The sequence below is a fragment of the Leptonychotes weddellii genome, chromosome 14 (genome assembly GCF_054177405.1).
Source record: "Leptonychotes weddellii isolate Sample4059 chromosome 14, ASM5417740v2, whole genome shotgun sequence".
NCBI lineage: Eukaryota > Metazoa > Chordata > Mammalia > Carnivora > Phocidae > Leptonychotes > Leptonychotes weddellii.
The window spans coordinates 8,928,726-8,945,649 of record NC_138382.1 but is presented as its reverse complement, the minus strand read 5'-3'; the positions used below and the strand labels follow the sequence as shown (position 1 = coordinate 8,945,649).

Sequence of the window (16,924 nt, the reverse complement as noted above, 5' to 3'; positions counted from 1 at the left end):
GTGTTTAAAATGAGCTGAGGAGTGCCTGGCTGGCTCGGATAGTGGAGCACGACTCTTGAGCTCAGGGTTGTGAGTTCAAGCCCCTCGCTGGGCGTAGAGATTACTTAAAAAGAAAATCTTTCAAATAAATAAATTAAATAATTAATAAAAAAATAAAATGAGCTGAACCTTTTGTTGCTTTATTTGTTTGTTTGTTTTTTTTTTAAAGATTTTATTTATTTATTTGACTGATAGAGATACAGTGAGAGAGGGAACACAAGCAGGGGGAGCGGGAGAAGGAGAAGCAGGCTCCCCGCCGAGCAGGGAGCCCGATGCGGGGCTTGATCCCAGGCCCCGGGGATCATGACCTGAGTTGAAGGCAGACGCTTAACGACTGAGCCACCCATGCGCCCCTTGTTGCTTTCTTTGTATCAGACATACTACCTCTAGGCAGATTTCCATATTCGAAGGCAGCAAGACATTCTCAGCAGCAAGAGACTCCATCTCGCTATGTATGTAGCAAAGCAGAGAACAGTGTCGGTTATTATCAGTTGGCTGTAGCTGAAGAAGAAGAATCCGTAAGACCTCACTCCTCCAAAAATAATTCACTTCTGAAAGGAGAAACTCCTTCGGAACAATTCCTTCTTGCGTGCAGGCTTTCGCGTTTAGGGAAGAACTTGGCCACAATAACCTCCAGACTTTATTCACTGGTTCTTTATCTTTTCTTTTCCAGAAATCTTCTCTACGTCTACCCACAGAGGCTGAACTTTGCTAACAAACTGGCATCGGCCCGGAATATTACAATAAAGATTCAGTTTATGTGTGGAGAGGATGCTAGCAACGCTATGCCGGTAAAGACAGAGATAAATGTGTGCCTCCCACCAGGGTGGGCTGAACTTCCCTTGTCAGTCCCCACAGACAGAATCCAGGGCTCGTCAGCCTACCGAGTCCGTCCAGTCAAGCCCACATATCAGCACCTGCAAAGGCCTTGATGGCTAGTCCGATATTGGTCCCAGTGTGCTGAAGGGGAAACAGGGTCAGTCTAAATTGAAAGTCTCTTCCCTGAATTATTCCGTAGTGATCTGTGAAGTTTGGGGATGCAGAGCATTTTGGAGCACTGAAAGATGTTATGAAAACTTCCCATACCACTCTAATGGTATAAGAGCTGGAGAGACGGCCCCCGCTGGGTCGGCCATGTTTGCACGCTGCCCAAGCCCAGACAGCATCTGGAGATAAATGCAAAGTATTGCCTAGTAATGATAAACACACACACACCAGGGGCGCCCGGGTGGCTCAGTCGTTAAGCGTCTGCCTTCGGCTCAGGTCATGGTCCCAGGGTCCTGGGATCGAGCCCCTCATCGGGCTCCCTGCTCAGCGGGAAGCCTGCTTCTCCCTCTCCCACTCCCCCTGCTTGTGTTCCCTCTCTCGCTGTGTCTCTATGTCAAATAAATAAAATCTTAAAAAAAAATTAAAATAAACACACATACACCGTCTCAGCAGCCTTCAGGAATGGATCTTCAGCCTGAGGCAAAACATAAATCAAATACTAAATATATAGTACAGCAGTCTCTAAGGAACCCAAAAGACCAGAATTTGAATTATTTTACTTACCTGCCACTAAGTGAGATGGGCAGTTAGCTATTACTATTTTCCCTGAGTCCTAGAATTCAGTTCCTATACCTTTCTACTGAAGGAAATTTTTTCCAGTGCTTCTGTTCTTCAGATACCAGTTTTTTTTTTTTTAAACCATCCTTCTGTTGACCCATTCACCTTCCCAAAGCAAGGTATCCTCTTGTGACAGTGATGGGAGAGAAGTCCTCAAGGAGGGCTCCCCTCGTTCTCTCTGCTCTGGCCCCTAGCAAAGCTCCCAGGGCTGCCAGGTACAGCTGTGCAGAAGCTTCTTGGAGGGGACAAGTGAGGGCCAATCCCAGCCTGTTCTCCACTCCCCAAGCCCTGGGACCTTGTCATGAGTATTGCTGCATTTAGGAGAAGGCTCGTTTTCTTTGCCCAAAGGTGAGTCAAATCCTGTGCCTTCAGGGCTAAGTCAGGCCAGAGGAGGTTTCTTTCTTTCTTTTTTTTTTAAGATTTTATTTATTTATTTGACAGAGAGAGAGAACACAAGTAGGCAGAGCGGCAGGCAGAGGGAAAGGGAGAAGTAAGCTCCCCGCTGAGCAGGGAGCCCGACGTGGGGCTCCATCCCAGGACCCCAGGGTTGTGACCTGAGCCGAAGGCAGCTGCTTAACCAACTGAGCCATCCAGGCGCCCCTAGTGTCTTTTTCTAAATAGCAGAAACATGTCAACAAGCCAGTGAAGGTCCTGATTACCCAAGTGAACAGGTCCATGTCTTTGGAGGGAAAAGAACCTGGACCAGAGTCACGGAGGGCAAAACTATGTGGCTTTGCCTGGAGTACGGGCCTCTAGACAGTGAGGCAGAGTGGAGAGGGCTTTATTTTTCCAGTCTCACAAACCTGTGGCTCTTGGTCACTAATATAGCTCCTTGGGACCTCAGTTTACCTTTCACAGTTGGTTCTTGTATGCAGTTGGGTCAGTTGTAAACCCAGCACCCTTAATTTATAAAATGTAGCTTTGTGAGACCAGAACAGCCGTGGGGCTGATGATAGTTGATTTGATACACCCAAATATCACTGCTAATTTGGTCTTTTCTGTGTTGGTGCACAGGTCATCTTTGGAAAATCCAGTGGCCCTGAATTTCTGCAGGAAGTATACACAGCTATTACATACCATAATAAGTAAGTACATTTCAGAGTTCCACATACATGCCACGGTTGTGTCATTATCTCCTGGATTTTCTGAATCCCCTTTTGGTGATTCCTCCCAGAAGTTTTTATAGCTCAGAGACTAAAGGACAAAGGAAATATATGTCAGTTCCATGATTCTGTGTTGGAGGTGCATACTTTTTGCCATTAACAAAGACCGGGAGAAGAACATGTCTTTAAGAATGAATATTGTTTTGACTTTCTGGAGCCTTCTGATGTAGTATGATACAGAGAAGTTTTATGGTATTAAATAAAGAAATAAATTTCCTAACTTGCCTGGAGATACTGCAGGGAGCCAGAAGCAAAATCCAGCACTTCTTTCCCTGTCTCCTTGTCTCCATCTGCCCTATTATCTACTCTCGGAACATTTCAGTTGTCCAGAAGAGAAATGGAACCCTCATTATTCTGTGGGTAAATTGAGTCACAGAATAATGTCTCAAACCATTATTGACATTTCACAGGTAAGGGAGGGAGGGTCAGATGGACTCAGGTTTCAACCTGGTTTGATAACCTTGATCCATTGAAGTATTTCTCTGACCGCTCTTTCCTGCCTTGAGATGAGGTTGAAATGAGTAATGCACCTGACGCCCTTAGGTCTCTGGGACTTTGTAATTCAGTAAATCAGTTTCCATTTCTTTCCCACCAGCATTCATTTGCTAATCCAAATTCCTTTGATGAATACCAGCCATGTGCCAGTCCTTGTCTTGGGGGTGGAGATAGAAAAGGAGGTCACAGCAAGACTCGGAGCCTCATGTTCTTTTCGAATTAAGTTGAACTTTTCCATTATTTGTGGAGTTTTTGTTGTCGTTTTTCCTGACAAAGCCTTTAGTTTGTGAGCAATCTTATGTAAGCAAAGCATATCTGGTGGTATAAAGGTTGGTCTCAAGGATCTTCAGTGTGGGAGCAGAATGATATAAAATGAAAAGCAAAACACCAAGCAGGCCAATTCTGAGGAGCAAAGGACTGTGGCGTTACAACTGATAGAGAAGTCACTGTTCTTGCTAGAAGTTATTCATGTATAATGTGCTTTTGAAACAGGTCTCCTGACTTCTATGAAGAAGTGAAAATCAAGCTCCCCGCTAAGCTAACAGTAAATCATCACCTCCTGTTCACCTTCTATCATATCAGCTGTCAGCAGAAGCAGGGAGCCTCCGTGGAAAGTCTTCTGGGATATTCGGTGAGTCTTTGCCAACTTGCCTATTCACACTTCGCTGGTTGGACTCCGAGGTCCCTGCAGAGATAAACAACTCGGTTCTATTCACTTGCTTTTTTTCTGTCAGAAGTAGCAAAATGTGCCAGACCAGATTCTAGAAAAAGCAGAAATGACTTGACCTAGCAGATGACAAATTTCTGGAATGGCAAGCTTGTGGGTGATAGATATTGGAAGAATACTCATTTATAAAAAAGCATTGCAATGTCCATTATTTCCAGATTTCATATATATGCGCCACCTATAAGACCAGCTCTTTTTCCTCCCAGGGGAAGAAAGTTATTTCTTTAAGAAATATAAAAGGTAAAATAAACATTGATGTTGTCCAGACACTCACAAACATTGGCTGTAAAGAAAAATGCTACTGCTTCAGCTCTGAAAACAGTAAATCATTGATATTACTATCTCAGGAGCTCTCAGGGAATTTAAAATGCAAAGAACTTGACAGAAATTACTGCCTAAAAGAGGCCTGGTCAATATCTAATCATCATTTAGTTGCATTTGATTATTGTGAGCTAGATAAATGGCCAGAATTATATGTTGTAATAAATACCGCTTTATTCTTTACATCATCTGTTTCAGTGGCTGCCAATTCTCCTAAATGAACGTCTTCAAACTGGATCCTACTGTCTCCCAGTTGCCTTGGAAAAGCTGCCACCCAATTACTCCATGCATTCTGCGGAGGTAACCAGCAAGTTAGCCGTTGGCGTTTCCTGTCCAGCGTGGTCTCGGACCACTTTCCCAGATCCACTTCTTGTTCCCTTAACCATGACTGAGAATGTGCACCCTGTTTTGGGGAGCAATCACCTGTCAGCACATTACATCTTCTTTTTTTTTTTTTTTAAGGGTTTATTTATTTATTTGAGAGAGAGCGTGTGAGGCAGGGGGAGCAGAGGGAGAGAGAAACTGAAGCAGACTCCGCACTCAGCGCAGAGTCCAACATGGGGCTTGACCTCACAACCCTGAGATCATGACCTGAGCCGAAGCCAAAAGTCCAATGCTCAACCAACTATACCACCCAGGCACCCCATCACGTTGCATCTTCTAAGAGCACATTGCTCTGATAGGAGGGGAGAAGACACTGGTCATGAAACCCCATTCATCACCAACTCTGAATGTTTAGTAAATGCAACTTGCACCCAAGGAAGCATTACCTTGCATTATGCACAAGAAAGGGATTCACAGAATAATACATTGTAAACGGGGAGGCAAACAGAGCCCATTTGTGTTAACAGCTGCTCTCAGCACTGATCCTTTTAAAAGATTCCCACGCTAACTTCCACCAGTTTCTCCTCTGGGTCAGTTGTGGCCCTCTGCACTTGGTTACCTTTATTCCTCTAAAGATGCCAACGTCAGGAGTCTTTCCTTCCCCCCGTTTCCTGCACTGCCTCTTGCTCACCCAAACTCTGCTGCAATCCACCCATTTAAGGGGGCCCTGAGGACTCTCTGCTGCTCACCCCCGCAGCACCAGCTCTGTACCAGCTCTCATGCTTCTCGCTCGGCTTGCTGCAGGTTTGCATCAATAAGTATGATTTTGAAGCACATCCCAGACATCGTATCATTTCATTTATAACTATTTTTAAATTATCTTAAAAGATAAGGGCTCTTTTTTTTAACCATCACAATGCCATTGTCATACCTTAATAATTCCCTTATCTTCAAATATCCATTCAGTGATCAAATTTCCAATTATCTCATCAATGTCATTTTTTTTTAAAGATTTCAATTATTCATTTGCGAGAGAGAGAAAGCACAAAGGGAGAAGCAGACCCCCGCTGAGCAGGGAGCCTGATGTGGGACTCGATCCCAGGACCCTGAGTTCATGACCTGAGCCGAAGGCAGATGCTCAACTGACTGAGCCACTCAGGTGCCCCCAGTGTCATTTTTTTTTACAGTTGTTTGTTTGAATCAGGATCCAAATAAGATTCACACATTGCTGTTGGTTGACATGTCTTGTAAGACTCTTTATCTGTAGGACTCCCCCTCCCAACTTTATCTCTTGTTTTCCTTGCAATTTTCAAGTTGAAGGATTTCCCAGGAATTTGGAGTTTGTTCCAACTTTTAGAGTCAGCTTTCTTCTCCACTCTGACTATCCATCTATCATCCCCAAGCTATTCAGTTATTGTCATATTTGCTTTTTTTCCCCTAGAGAGGGAAGCTTCCCTTGCTCTGGGCTACAGGCACATGCCTGGCTTCCCACCGAAACCACTCGCCTCAAAACCACCTGAGATCAACCTGAGTATGTTCACAGACGTTCCCTGATGACTCTATGATTTGGACATGTGGCCCCTTGCCGAAGCCCTGAAAACCACCTTTTCATCATCAAGCTGCACATTCTGATTTCCTAGAATGCCCAGTTATTTTCTTAATGCTGCAAGACAAACGTGGGTTTTTGGAGACAGACACATCTGGATCCAAAATCCAGATGCTACCACTCCCTAGCTGTGAGAACATGGGGGAGCTGCTTACCCTCTGAGTCTCAGTAATGAACTGAACCCATACCAGCCTGTAAGGTTGCTGTGGACACTAAATGAGATAACGCATAGCAAGCAACAAACTCAGTGCTTAAAGTAATTTCCTTATATTAGTTCCTTTTTACTTCCTGCACTATGCCACCTTCATAGACATACCCTTAGCTTCACCCGCACTGTCCACTAGCCACATGTGGTTACTGAAAGTGGCTAGTTCAAACTGATATGTGCTGTAAGTATAAAATACAACCCTGCTATCAAAGACTTAGTGGGAAAAAATAATGTAAAATATCTCATGTATAGTTTTTTATATTGATTATATATTGTATCGATAATCTTTAGGCTATATTGGGCTAAACGAAACAGTATTAAAAGTATTATTGCATGTTCCTTTTCAATTTTTGAAAAGTGACTACCAATAGATTTCAAGTGACATATATGGCTCATGTAATATTTGTAGCGGACAGCGCTACTTTAGATTATAGGTGGTAAACTCTGGTGACCCCAGGGGTCAGGGGAGCAACATTGTGAGTGCTGAGTCCTGGTGGAATGTGTTCACGCTGGAGATAGTCTGCCTGTCGAGGGTCATATCCCACCACGCTGGGATGCAGGCCCATGTCTTCGTATCTTCCAGTTCTCAAAGGAAGTTAGAAAAGCAAGCTTTGGGGGCACCTGGGTGACTCAGTTGGTTGAGCGTCTAACTCTTGATTTCGGCTCAGGTCATGATCTCAGGGTCATGAGATCGAGCCCTACATCAGGCTCCATGTTCAGTATGGAGTCTGCTTGAGATTCTCTCTCTCCCTCTGCCCCTCTCCCTACTCGCTCGCTCTCTCTCTCCCTCAAATAAGTAAAAAAATCTTAAAACATAAAGCAAGCTTTCATGTGAAATTTCTTGACTTTCAAATGTTGGCAACTAATTCAAAATGTTTCCAACACTGGGCCACACTGAACTTGTCTGTAGGCTGGATCCAGCTTTGGGGCCCAGTTTGTGACTCTGTCATGGATAGTTCCAAAAGTCCACACCCCATGCATACATCCTACTCTTGCAAGTACAGCGTGCTTCCTTCCACTAGAATGCAAGAGATGCCCACACTCCCGTGACTGGGTCAGGCTAGGCCATTCTCTCTCAGTGCTGTATGTTGAGGTTTCTAGAGAATGCTGATTCTGGGGAATTTAAGGGAAGAAATGGTCCCTAAGGACTGCAGGACTGTTGATATATAAATGGTATAGAAGAGTCATTTTGAGTAATTAATGCAGGAACCTAGTGGGCCTGCTCTTTGGAAACATTTTGTTAACAGGCAAAGTAACTGTAGGCCCTTGAAAGCATTAAAATTTCATGTGTCATAAGATATTCTACACTTTGTGTTGACATTCCTAATTAACAGGGAAATCACTGCAATATTACTTTATTCCAATCCCTAGAATCCAGGGTCATCTATGCTGGATGGGAGCTTAAAATAGATCACTCACTTCAGACCCCTTCTTTTGGGGTAAGGAAATGAGAGTTAATTGGACTTGTCAAAATGACAATAACTAGTTCAGTGAAGAACTTAACCTGAGTGTGGGACCCCTAACTCCAAGGCTAGTTCTATCAGGCTTCCAGGGAGGGAGATATCTGTATAACCCTGACATTTACACTCAAGCTGCCTCGCTCAGCTTGTCAGTAACCAGAAGGGGGGATTGAGTTGCTAATCGGTTTTTTTTTTTTTTTTTCTTTCTTTAACACAGAAAGTCCCTTTACAGAATCCTCCCATTAAGTGGGCTGAAGGACATAAGGGAGTATTTAACATTGAAGTGCAAGCTGTTTCTTCTGTTCACACCCAGGTAAGGAACATCAGCGTCCTCTTCAAATCAGAGTCAGAGGGCTCCTGAGGAAGAAGGGGGTGCAGCAGAGAAACCTCTGTGGATGGTCCAATAAAAGATCAGTGAGAGTCTTCATGCATGGATAAAACAAAAAATCACCTTTAGTTCTTTTTGGAGGCATACAGACCTGTTCAGGTTTTACTGGTTGTTTAAAGGGAGAGACCTCCGAAAAATGTCGAGCGCCTAGGTGAAGGAACGCAGTATCTGCACTTTGGGCTGAGAAACCATGTGAGGGGCTCCATGTGCAACCTTTTCCTGCTGGTGTCTCACTTCCCTCTGTCATTCCGCCATTTCTCCAAGCTTCCCCTCCCCCCAATTCTCTGTTCCTTCCTTTTCTTGCCACCGTCCTCACTTTACATCTGCTCAGATCCCTTTTTGGCTGTGTGTTTAACCAGGTGTACTCGCCTCTGCCCACAAACCAGATCAGAGGCCAAATTCTGTTTTCTTCAGTTACTAGTCATCAAGAGATTCTGTTTTGTGCCCACTGCTCTATAGAGCTGTTTATAGCCTTGGTCTGAAACCCAGACCTGAGACTCCACCCGTGAAGAGCTATCTGTGCTCATGCATCCACTGGTGAGTGTGGATGGGGTCAGCCCCAGGAGGCCTGCCGTCTGTCTTCCTAGGACAACCACCTGGAGAAGTTCTTCACCCTCTGCCACTCCCTGGAGAGCCAGGTGACCTTCCCCATCCGCGTGCTGGACCAGAAGATCAGCGAGACCTCATTGGAGCATGAGCTAAAGCTCAGCCTCATCTGCCTGAACTCCTCCCGCTTGGAGCCCCTGGTGCTCTTCCTGCATCTGGTGCTGGACAAGCTCTTCCAGCTGTCCGTGCAGCCCATGGTCATCGCCGGCCAGACAGGTGGGAGGCCCACGGGGCTGGGGGGGAGGCAGGAGGGGCAGGCAGCGCCTTGTAGGACACATGATTTTCCAGAAATCCTGAGAACAGGGACAATGGGATTTTCCTTTCTATTGATGATGTGAGTCCAAGGGAAGCCAAGACCAGTGATAATTTTTTTTTTTTTTTTAGATTTCCTGGACGTTAAAATAAAAACCATATTAATATAGGATGCTTAAAATTACAGTTTTTAAAAATAGATGTATTGAATGATTAGAGGTGATCGTTCAAATTCCATTCCTGGTAATTGATGGATTTATTTGACCTCTGAAATATTTTTGTTTTCTTGACCAGCAAGGAGATATAATGTTTTAAGGAAGTGAGACAAGTCGTATTAAATGGAAGCAAAGGAACTGTCTAAATTGAAATTCAGTGGGATCACTTTTTTTTATTGAGACATAATATGCATACCGTAAAATTCACTAAAGCATACGATTCATTGGCTTTTAGCACATTCACACGGTTGTGCAACTATCCTGGTATCCAATTCCAGAAGATTTTCATTAGCCCGAAATGAAACCCATGCGCCTTGGCAGCCACTCCCCATTCACCCTTCCCCTCAGCCCCTGGCAGCCCCTCATACAGACTTCCTGTCTGAGAGTATATTTTAAAGGCTTACTTGGAACAAATGAACACCAAGTACAATGTATAAGACTCCTGGGGTGTCCGATTCAGAGCAGAAGGGGTTCCTGGGAGTGTCAGAAAAGAAGTGAATCACACAGTGGGGTTGTGGCACATGAATGGGTGGGGAGGGAGTGATGAACTCAGAGCCTGGCACACACTGGGCAGCTTTCAGAGCCAGGGAAGAAGAGGACCTCCGAATCCCCCGTTCACGCTGTGTCCTGGGACATATCTCTCGTGGCGCCACAGATAAGGTTATCCTGTGCTGCAGGCCAGCATCTCCTATGTGAAGCCCTTGCCTCTCCAGCTAGATTCCTGCAGAGTGGCAAGCTCCTGCCTCCCACGTTCCTTCCAATGTGCCCACATATGTGCACCCTGCTTTGTATGTTCCAGCGATTGCCCACAGACCTGTGCAATAGACAAAGTGTTCATTCCTAGGTTTTGAGCTGCTGCTTTGTAGCAAGTTGCCACCTGTCACGGGGAGAAAGCAGGCCGAGTAGGTAGAGGCACTTAGCATATAAGCATTTATTCAGAACCTATCTGTCAGGAACTATGGTCGTCACAGGAGGGAGATAAGAAGGTGGGAGAAATGCGCCTCAGCCCCGAAGGCTGGAAGCCTGCTCAGAGAGACAGAGGTTACCACCGGGAACAGCCAAAGAACTCTGAGTCTTGGCGTCCCTGAAGCCGGGTACCGAGTGCTGTCCGAGGCTTCGTGGAGGAGGCGGGATGGTGCCCAGCGGTGAAGGGTTGATGGGATTTTGCTGGAGGGAGCACAGAGGGCTTTCCAGCTGAGGACAACAGCGTGAGAAAAATTGCAGAGCTAAGACAGAGCAGACATGTGATGGGGACAGAACAATTGCCTCATTTTAAAGGAAGTTGAATTTGAGCAGGAATGGGTACAAGGTTGGGTAACGAGGGTGGAGCCAAACCATGGAGGGCCGGGAGCTCCTGAACAAGACCGTACACAGTGAATCAATAGTTTTGTGTGGACCCACTTTGGAGAATGGCATGATACACCTACATTTTTATTTTTTGTAAGATTTTTTTCTTTTATTTGAAAGAGAGAGAGAGAGAGAGCATGAGCAGTGGGGAGGGACAGAGGGAGAAGCAGACTCCCTGCTGAGCAGGAAGCCCGATGCAGGGCTCGATCCCAGGACCCTAAGATCATGACCTGAGCGGAAGGCAGCCACTTAACTGACTGAGCCACCCAGGCGCCCTATACCTACTTTTTTAGATTAACCTGCACGCCAAGAGTCTACATGGTGCGACGGCACATCTCAAACGGGAGTGCGTGTCAGAATCACCGGGGCATCTTGTGAAATGCGGATTCTGACTTCAGTAGGTCTGGGGGGTCTGAGAGTCTGCATTTCTAACAGGCTCCCAGGTGATGGTACTCACATCAGGGCAGGTCCCACTGAGTAGCACCCAGGTTGCAGGCACGGTGGAGAGGGGGGTTGCCTAGATGGTCTCCTGTCTTTGTGGTGAAGACCCACAGTGCTGGCCAGAGGAGGCAGACGAAGGAGGAGAGGTGAAGTGGTTTGCAGTAAGCAGTAAGTCACTACAACCACTCACCCTGCCCTGGCCCTCGTTGTGCCCAGCCTGGTTCAGCGGGTCAGCTGTGAGGACTCCTGGACGCTGCCCCAGAGAACATTCTAGCTCGGGTTCATTCGGGACCAATTGTGAGGCCGCCCATTTTTCTCTCGGTTCCTCAGCCAACTTCTCCCAGTTTGCGTTTGAGTCCGTGGTGGCCATAGCCAACAGTCTGCACAACAGCAAGGACCTGGCCAAGGACCAGCACGGGAGGAACTGCCTGTTGGCCTCCTACGTGCATTACGTCTTCCGCCTGCCAGAGCCGCCGAGGGACCCACCCAAGTCAGGTAGCGTGGCCCCCAGCTGCGGACGCCTGGCGGGCAGGCCCCTGCCCCCACCCCGCTGCCCCGTCATTCAAAATGTAATAAAAAGCCCAAAGTTAAATTTTATATTTGAATTTTATTTTTTTCGGTTAAAGTTGATTTTATTAATTTTTAATTTATTTTGTATCAATGATACAAAACTTACGTGGATGCTGAAATTAAAAATTTATTTCTCGTTTTCTTTTTTTTTTCCAACTTGCTTCCTGCCTCCCTCCCTCTTTTTTTTTTTAAGATTGATTGATTTATTTTAGAGAGACAGAGCTCATGAGCATGGGGAGGGGCAGACAGAAAGGGAAAGAATCTCAAGCAGACTCCCTGCTAAGCATGGAGCCCAACACCCAGAGCTCCATCCCAGGATCCTGTGATCATGACCTGAGCCGAAATCAAGAGTTGGACACTTAACTGAGCCACCCAGGCACCCCCTCCCTCCCTCTTTTTATACCCGAAGCACTTATTTTTTTCTGCCTCTGTGATAACCCCTCACTGGTCTTTACCCAGTGGGTAATTTGTTTTCAGGTGAGGATCTTTTATTTTCAAAAATGGAGAAGTGACAACAGGTGTCTAGGATGCTAGGATAATAATGACAAAGAAAAACAATAAATACCCGATAGTAGTGGTGAGCACCGGTTCCTAAAGTTTTCATTGTGAAAAGATAAATCCCTTTCCTCATTTCCCCCAAACTAAACTTTTGAAGTAATAATAATGCATTTCTCCACTCTTCCCAATTATGTTCAGGGTCATACTCAACCGGTACTTCTGGTCAGCAGGATGTAAAAAGTAGCATCAACAAGTTTACAAAATTCCAGGTCCTAATGAAGAAACTTGCCATTTTTATTAGACCATGCAGCCTCATTACAAGTAAACCTGTAATTTTTTTTAAAAAGATTTTATTTATTTGAGAGAGTGAGAGAGAGTAAGAGAGAGTGAGCAGGAGTGGGGGCTGCAGAGGGAGAGGAAGGAGCAGACTCCCCGCTGAGCAGGGTTTCGAGGTTCCGAGCTCGAACCCAAGACCCTGGGATCATGACCTGAGCCAAAGGCAGATGCTTAATGGACTGAGCCACCCAGGTGCCCCAGTAAACCTATAATTTCGATTGAGTTTTTAAAGATACTGGTAATATCTCATAGACGTGCATACTCGCTTTGGAAGACATAGATGTAGTTAAAAATGAACAACGATATGTAATATATACTTATCCTCATGGGGTGCAGATGCTTCCTTGGATTCTCCTATCTCAGAAGATCTTGCATGACTTATAAAGTTGTCTTATTTTAAATATTAATAAATTTTAAAGTTCCCATTTCCAGCTTGTCTGGAGCAAGCAAAAGCTCTTGTGACCCCGGGGGCTGTTTCCCCGTCGCAATAATAGGCTGAAGCTCAGTAGCAGCCTCTGCCTTTGGATGAGGCGCATGTTTCCAGTTTACCACAGTCCTCACCGCTCCCTGCTGCCTCACGCCCTACTTACCCCCAAAGCAATGCCCCTCTGACCTCCCCTAGGCATTTGATAATAAGACCCTAATTCCAAGATCTAATCAAGTGGGTTTTCATTCCACTCTCCACCCTGTCCCTCTCCAGTTCCCTTCCAAGCACAGTAAGTGACTCGGATCCCCTTTCTGTTGGCATGTCCGTACCTGGTGGAGTGCAGGTGGTGCCGCTACTGCCCTCCCTGACCCGCGCTACCACACATACGGACGCACGTCTGCTGCTGCCGTGAGTTCGAAGCTGCTGCAGGCCCGGGTGATGAGCAGCAGTAATCCAGACCTCGCGGGGACTCACTCTGCGGCAGACGAGGAAGTGAAGAGCATCATGTCTTCAAAGGTAAGGAGGATGCCTTCGCGGGGAAAGGGACGTGAGCTTTTTTAGTTTTAACGAAAACTTGGAGAAACAACACAAAATGGACCACCACCAGTACCAAAGCTCTGCTGGTCACATGTTGTCATGCTTCAGCTTTTGAAATGATCGAGACCATTCTGGAAAGAAGCAGAGGCAAGACTGGCATTGAAGATCTGCTCAGTTAGTTAGTGACGCTGGTGGGAAGTTTTTAGAGCTGATTGAGCCACATGGAATCTATTTTCAAGGGAAACAATGTAGCTTTAACTTTTTTTTTTTTTTTGATGACTAGAACATCAAACATTTTTATTTATTTTTTAAATATCTGCCCTTTACATTCATTAACATCCACAGATTAATTATCCCTTATAATAATTCCCAAGAGCAAAGCCAGGTTTTATAAACAGAAACAGATCCTGAGATGGTTGATGACTTGGGCTATACTGTTTTCCTTCCATGAATTCTTTGCTTTCTCTTGATAATTTCTTTTTATTTTATAACAGTTGCAGATTTACAGAATTACTGCGACTAGAGTACAGAAAGTTTCTGTATATGTCATACCTAGTCTCTCTCTGTTAACATTTTACATTAGAATGGTACATTTGTCACAATTCATGAACTAATATTGGTCTGTGATCATTCTTAACTAAAGTTCATATTTTATTCAGATTTCTTCAGTTTTTCCCTAATGTCCTTTTTCTGTTCCAGGATCCCAGCCAGGATACCACATTATATTTTGTAGTCCTGTCTCCTTAGTTTCCTCTTGGTTGTAACAATTTCGTAGAGTCCCCTCGCTTTTGATGACCTTGACACTTTTGAGGAGTCAGATATTTTGTAAAGTGTGTCTCATTTGAAAATGTTTTCCGAGCCTGTGATATAACCACACACCATAAAACTTACCCTTCTAAGTGTATAATTCAGTGGCTTTTGTTTGTTTTTCCACAAAGCTACCATGAATTCTTCATCTGAATTTTCTTTCCAGTTATCCATGGCCTGCATGGCTAAGTTTTTCAACTAGTATCATTACCCCTGATTATGATAAATCAAACTCTCTAGGTTTCGACATAATTTCTCTTACAAAATCCACGCACTTGAGACAGTATGTTGTGAGAAAAAGGAATTTGGAGACCGGGGTTGGGTCTGGACTCCACCACCACCCAGCCTTGTGGTTATGGGGGAGTCCACTCCTCCCTTGGGCCTTCTGTTCCTCATCTCTGTAGAGTTTCTGGACCCTGGGTGAACTTAAGGATCATCTATGGATCCACTAGAGATTCTGACAATCTCGATGTGCACCATATAAATTGTTCCTATGCCACCTTTTCTGACTTACAAAATCAATCCAGGGCTGGGCTGGAGTGGGCTCCTACCAGTTTCTGAGAGCCGATTGTTCAAATTTTCTGGCATTTTCTGAGCCAGTTATTAGATACTACTAAAAAATGACATTATATAAATAACAAATAAGTTATACTAAATAAAAAATAATCTAAATGCAACATGGTATCTTGGATTATATCTTGAGGCTGAAAGTGGACATCACTGGAAAACCTGGTGAAATCCGCATCTGTGGTTTAGTTGCTAGTAAGGAGCCAATGTTAATTTCTTAGTTTTGACAAAGGTACCAGAGTGATGTAAGATACTAACATCAAGAGGAACTGGGTGAAGAAGGGCGTGCAAGAACTCTGGACCACCTTTGCAACTTGTCCATAAATCCAAAATTATTCTACTTTAAAAAGATAGTACTCAAACACCAGCCCTTCCTCGATATTTTATTACACATTACTCTTTTCTGTGTTCTTGAGGTTATTTGTGTCTCTAGTAGCTGTATGGTGGAAATACTCCATAATGATTTGCTGGTGTACGTGTCTTCCCAACACCGTGTTCAGTGATGTCATGTGAACTTGCAATCTGCCATGACAAAAGCATTTAAGGTACAGAAATAGGCAAATGCTGTAAATCAGCTCCTCCCCCCAAGAGCTGGTTGTTAAACATTTGCCAACACAGCACAGTCCGACCTCGTGTAAGGTCCCTTTAAGCATTAGCATTTTCTGATTGCCCAGGGGACAGTTGGCCTGCCTCTATCATTGACAGCCTTGATCGTTATGATATCATTTAATAAAAGTGAAAATATTAAATTTCTATGTGGATTGGGTTAAGAATTTTCTAATTGTTGTGTAGCAGGGGGAGAACATTTGTCCACAGTGGTTTTTGACAATTTTTTAAATATAGTATTTAGGAGCCTGTGACAGTACCATCCTAGCCCACAGAGAGGCGCTGTTTCCACACTTTTTTTTTTTTTTTTTTTTGGTGCTACCCCAATAAAGTCAGAATATCCAAGGGACTTCAGCACCCCCTGTTCCTAAGTAGGTTTTAACTCTGGGTTGGTCTACACACTAAACTACTAACAGTGATTGTCTCAGGAGCAAGTAGAATGAGGTTTGATTTCACATTCTTTGCTTTGTTTTGTATTTATTTGTGACAATTGTTTTACCTTTGTAACCAGAAAAAAAAGTAAGAAACATATGAAAAATGAATTCTGAGGTTGTGAGTTCCAGACCGCTGGCTCATCTTTTAAGTGAACCGCTGTCGGTGGACTGATGAGTCATGGTTTGTGTATTTCAGAGTGCTGATCGCACCTGCAGTCGGATGTCCTACTATTGCTCAGGCAATAATGATGTTCCCAGTTCGACTGCAGCCCCAAGGCCAGCCAGCAAAAAGGTACTGAGTGGGGCAGTGTGAGGATAATTTGCTTGTGTCTTCTTGCTGTGATTGATAACAGACACCATCAAAGTGCTCTCCTGCCTCGCTCCCCCCTCCACACACACACACACACACACACACACACACACACACTTTTGTAGTTCTGTCCCATGTCATTCATTTTTTGACCAATTGATTCCTATTCAAGGGTTCTCCAGCTTACCATACATCCGAAGTCCCTGGAGGGCTTGTTAAAACTGATGGCTGGACCCTACCCCCAGAGTTTCTGATTCAGTAGCTCTGAAGTGGGGCCCGAGAATTTGCATTTCTGACAAGTTCCCAGGGGATGCTCATCCAGGGATGATGGTTTGAGAACACCTGCCTTAGTTTCTTTTTCAGTAGAAGATGAGCTGGGGACAGTTCATCCTCAACAAAAGTGCGTGACAATAATTAGGTATCATTTATTTCAATACTCTTTTTTTTTTTTTTAAAGATTTTATTTATTTATCTGAGAGAGAATGGGAGACAGAAAGCATGAGAGGGAGAGGATCAGAGGGAGAAGGAGACTCCCCGCCGAGCAGGGAGCCCGATGCGGGACTCGATCCCGGGACTCCAGGATCATGACCTGAGCTGAAGGCAGTTGCTTAACCAACTGAGCCACCCAGTCGCCC

General features: G+C 44.8%; 1 protein-coding gene across 2 annotated transcripts in view; it reads left to right on the top strand.

Moving 5' to 3' along the window:
- Window positions 1-16,924, top strand: part of DOCK8 (dedicator of cytokinesis 8) — a 219,317-nt gene that overhangs the window by 129,231 nt on the left and 73,162 nt on the right. For both annotated transcript variants that reach the window (XM_081802802.1, XM_081802803.1), the window contains 9 exons: window positions 713-830; window positions 2,659-2,729; window positions 3,795-3,933; window positions 4,549-4,650; window positions 8,166-8,261; window positions 8,924-9,158; window positions 11,528-11,692; window positions 13,372-13,544; window positions 16,176-16,271. In XM_081802802.1, coding sequence (XP_081658928.1) covers window positions 713-830; window positions 2,659-2,729; window positions 3,795-3,933; window positions 4,549-4,650; window positions 8,166-8,261; window positions 8,924-9,158; window positions 11,528-11,692; window positions 13,372-13,544; window positions 16,176-16,271 — 1,195 coding nt within the window. The remainder of the gene's footprint in view (window positions 1-712; window positions 831-2,658; window positions 2,730-3,794; window positions 3,934-4,548; window positions 4,651-8,165; window positions 8,262-8,923; window positions 9,159-11,527; window positions 11,693-13,371; window positions 13,545-16,175; window positions 16,272-16,924) is intronic.